The sequence below is a fragment of the Leptodactylus fuscus genome, chromosome 2 (assembly GCF_031893055.1).
Source record: "Leptodactylus fuscus isolate aLepFus1 chromosome 2, aLepFus1.hap2, whole genome shotgun sequence".
Taxonomy (NCBI): domain Eukaryota; kingdom Metazoa; phylum Chordata; class Amphibia; order Anura; family Leptodactylidae; genus Leptodactylus; species Leptodactylus fuscus.
Genome location: NC_134266.1, coordinates 274,343,523 through 274,345,961, shown reverse-complemented (window position 1 = coordinate 274,345,961; position 2,439 = coordinate 274,343,523). Strand labels below are relative to the sequence as shown.

The 2,439-nt window shown below is 38.5% G+C and overlaps 1 protein-coding gene across 1 annotated transcript; it reads left to right on the top strand.

Annotated features, from left to right (window-relative positions):
* The first annotated feature begins 755 nt into the window (after positions 1–755).
* LOC142194146 (odorant receptor 131-2-like) lies at positions 756–1,733 on the top strand. Its single transcript, XM_075263162.1, has one exon. The coding sequence runs from the start codon at positions 756–758 to the stop codon at positions 1,731–1,733; it is 978 nt and encodes a 325-aa protein (XP_075119263.1).
* Positions 1,734–2,439: the final 706 nt, after the last annotated feature.

Genomic DNA, 2,439 nt, shown 5'->3' with positions numbered 1-2,439 from the left:
GGAGGATCTACTAAATATTAATGTCACTTTTCTGTTGAGGTGCCCATACTTTTGCACCGGTCAAATTTTGGTTTAATGCATATTGCACATTTTCTGTTAGTACAATAAACCTCATTTCAATCCTGAAATATTACTGTGTCCATCAGTTATTAGATATATCAAACTGAAATGGCTGTTATAAACACCAAAATATTTAGAACTAAAAATGATTAAGATTAATAGGGGTGCTCAAACTTTTTCATAGGACTGTATATATATATACTGAGACTACATTAAACATAGCCATACTCTATTAACTCATTAAGTGAATTCTGAAGGCAATTGCGGGCACTGGAATTTATTTTGGGGTATCAGAGAACAGAGGGCTGAAGACTTTGCACTTCACACTTTTCAGATTTGTATTTGCTAAAAATTTTGAAAACCTTGCTTCATTTTCAGGATACTACGTCCAGTGTAGTGTACCAATGTTTTTAGATTGGTATTCATTTTTTAGATGCAAATTTGGAAAAGCCAAACCTTTTTCTTGCCTGTGTTGCTTCATCATCTTCTTCCGTTATTTCTTGCAGTGACTCATTTTCAAATTTCAAAGTTCTGTTTTACGACACTCTCACTTCTGGCTGGAATCATGGGGACGTACTAAAGCATCTGTCGCTACTACACCACATATCATCCAGTCCAATTTTGTAAAAATTTTTGCAAATATTAATTGATGACCATCAGCCCAGTCGTTTTGTTCTCCTTTTGAATACTGAAGTATGAAATTCCTCAATAAAAAGAACATCGATTCTCAAAATATGGTAAACTCATCGGAACTACAAAGCAACATGACCCAAGTGACTATGGTGTCGGATGAGATATTTCACTACTCAAAGGTGGTTTTACAATTGTTGATCTTGATGGGCTTCGGTTTCTTCGCCTACTATATTACAATGATACTGATTGCTTTTTTCATGACTCCACACATCCGGGACAAGGCTCGCTACGTCCTCTTCGTCTACATGCTCCTCAATGATGCTTTGTTTCTGATCTTGGCGTACTTTATGTTTCTTGGCTATGAGATTGAATTATATATTTATGTTCCTATATGTTACATCTTGTACTTCCTATCCTCAATGGCTTTCAGAATAACCCCTTACATCCTGGCGGCCATGGCTATAGAACAATACGTGGCTATTTGTCACCCACTACGACATGTGGAGCTCTGCACAACCTTCAGAGCTCACGTGGTCTTCACCATGATATGTTCCTTTTCCACCATACCATTTGTAGTTGAGCTATATCTCATGTTGTCCTCAATGACAAATATATTCAGTTTGTATATTATATGTATGCACCAGTTACTGGTAGTTAATCCCATCCAGGATGTTATAAAATCTTTCTCTATGATCCTATGCTTCTCCTCTGTGGGAGTTGTCATCCTATTCACCTACGTGAAGATCATGTTGGTCGCTCGTAGACTAAGTTCTCAGTCATCTTCTGCCTCCAAAGCCGGGAAAACGGTCATGCTCCACGCATTTCAGTTAATTTTAAGCATGTCGTCCTTGTTGTCCACCTTAACAGAGTACCTTCCGGTCACTCAGAATAAAGTTATCAGCTCGTTAAGTTTTTACATATTTACTTGCATTCCGAGGTTCATCAGTCCTGTGATTTATGGAACCCGCGACGAAACATTGAAAAAGTATATGAAAAAGTCGTTACCAAAATTTTTCCAAAGCTTACTTGGTAAAAACTAAGAAAATGTCTCCAGATGACCGAAACTATTTTAGAAAGGCTTAGTACTATATAGGAAAATGTGAAAATAAAAGATTTCTCATACCCGAAATGTCAAATTTTATTCCAGGTTCAAGAGGACTGGTGTCAAAGTTGTGCAAAAAGGTCAAATTTAGAAAATAAAAACAACATACTCGACTGGGGACTGGTGAGGTTGATTTTGGTTTTTATGTTTCACCTTCCCCGGCCCCTTCGAGATTTCTAAAATCCTTGGACAACCACTTTAAGGGAGTCATCAATGTTCCAGGAGTGTTGTCAGAATCCAAAAAATCAAGGGCACAATCCTGAAGACAAATGTTTTGGCCACCCAAAACTAAAGACAAACAAAATATACACATTGGAGACAAAATATCTGTATGTAAAATTGTAGGTATACAGAATGTACAATATGTAAATGATGTTCAAAGCATAGGGGATGTGGTCTCCAATCCCCGAGCACAGCCACGTCATCACTAAGTACGCTTATCCAGTCTTTTTGTTCGGTCCCCTGGGCAATGGAAGATCCCCATTATCCAGCCTGATGTCAGTGAGTGCTGTCGAAGTCCTGCGCATACGCAGTATACTTCTGAAGTTCAGGACTTGTCCAAATCTATGGTGCCCTACACCAGGATGAGAAAAAGAGGGTGTTCAGTGTGAGGGTAGAATTTGCCGGTGATGCATTCGCAGTCC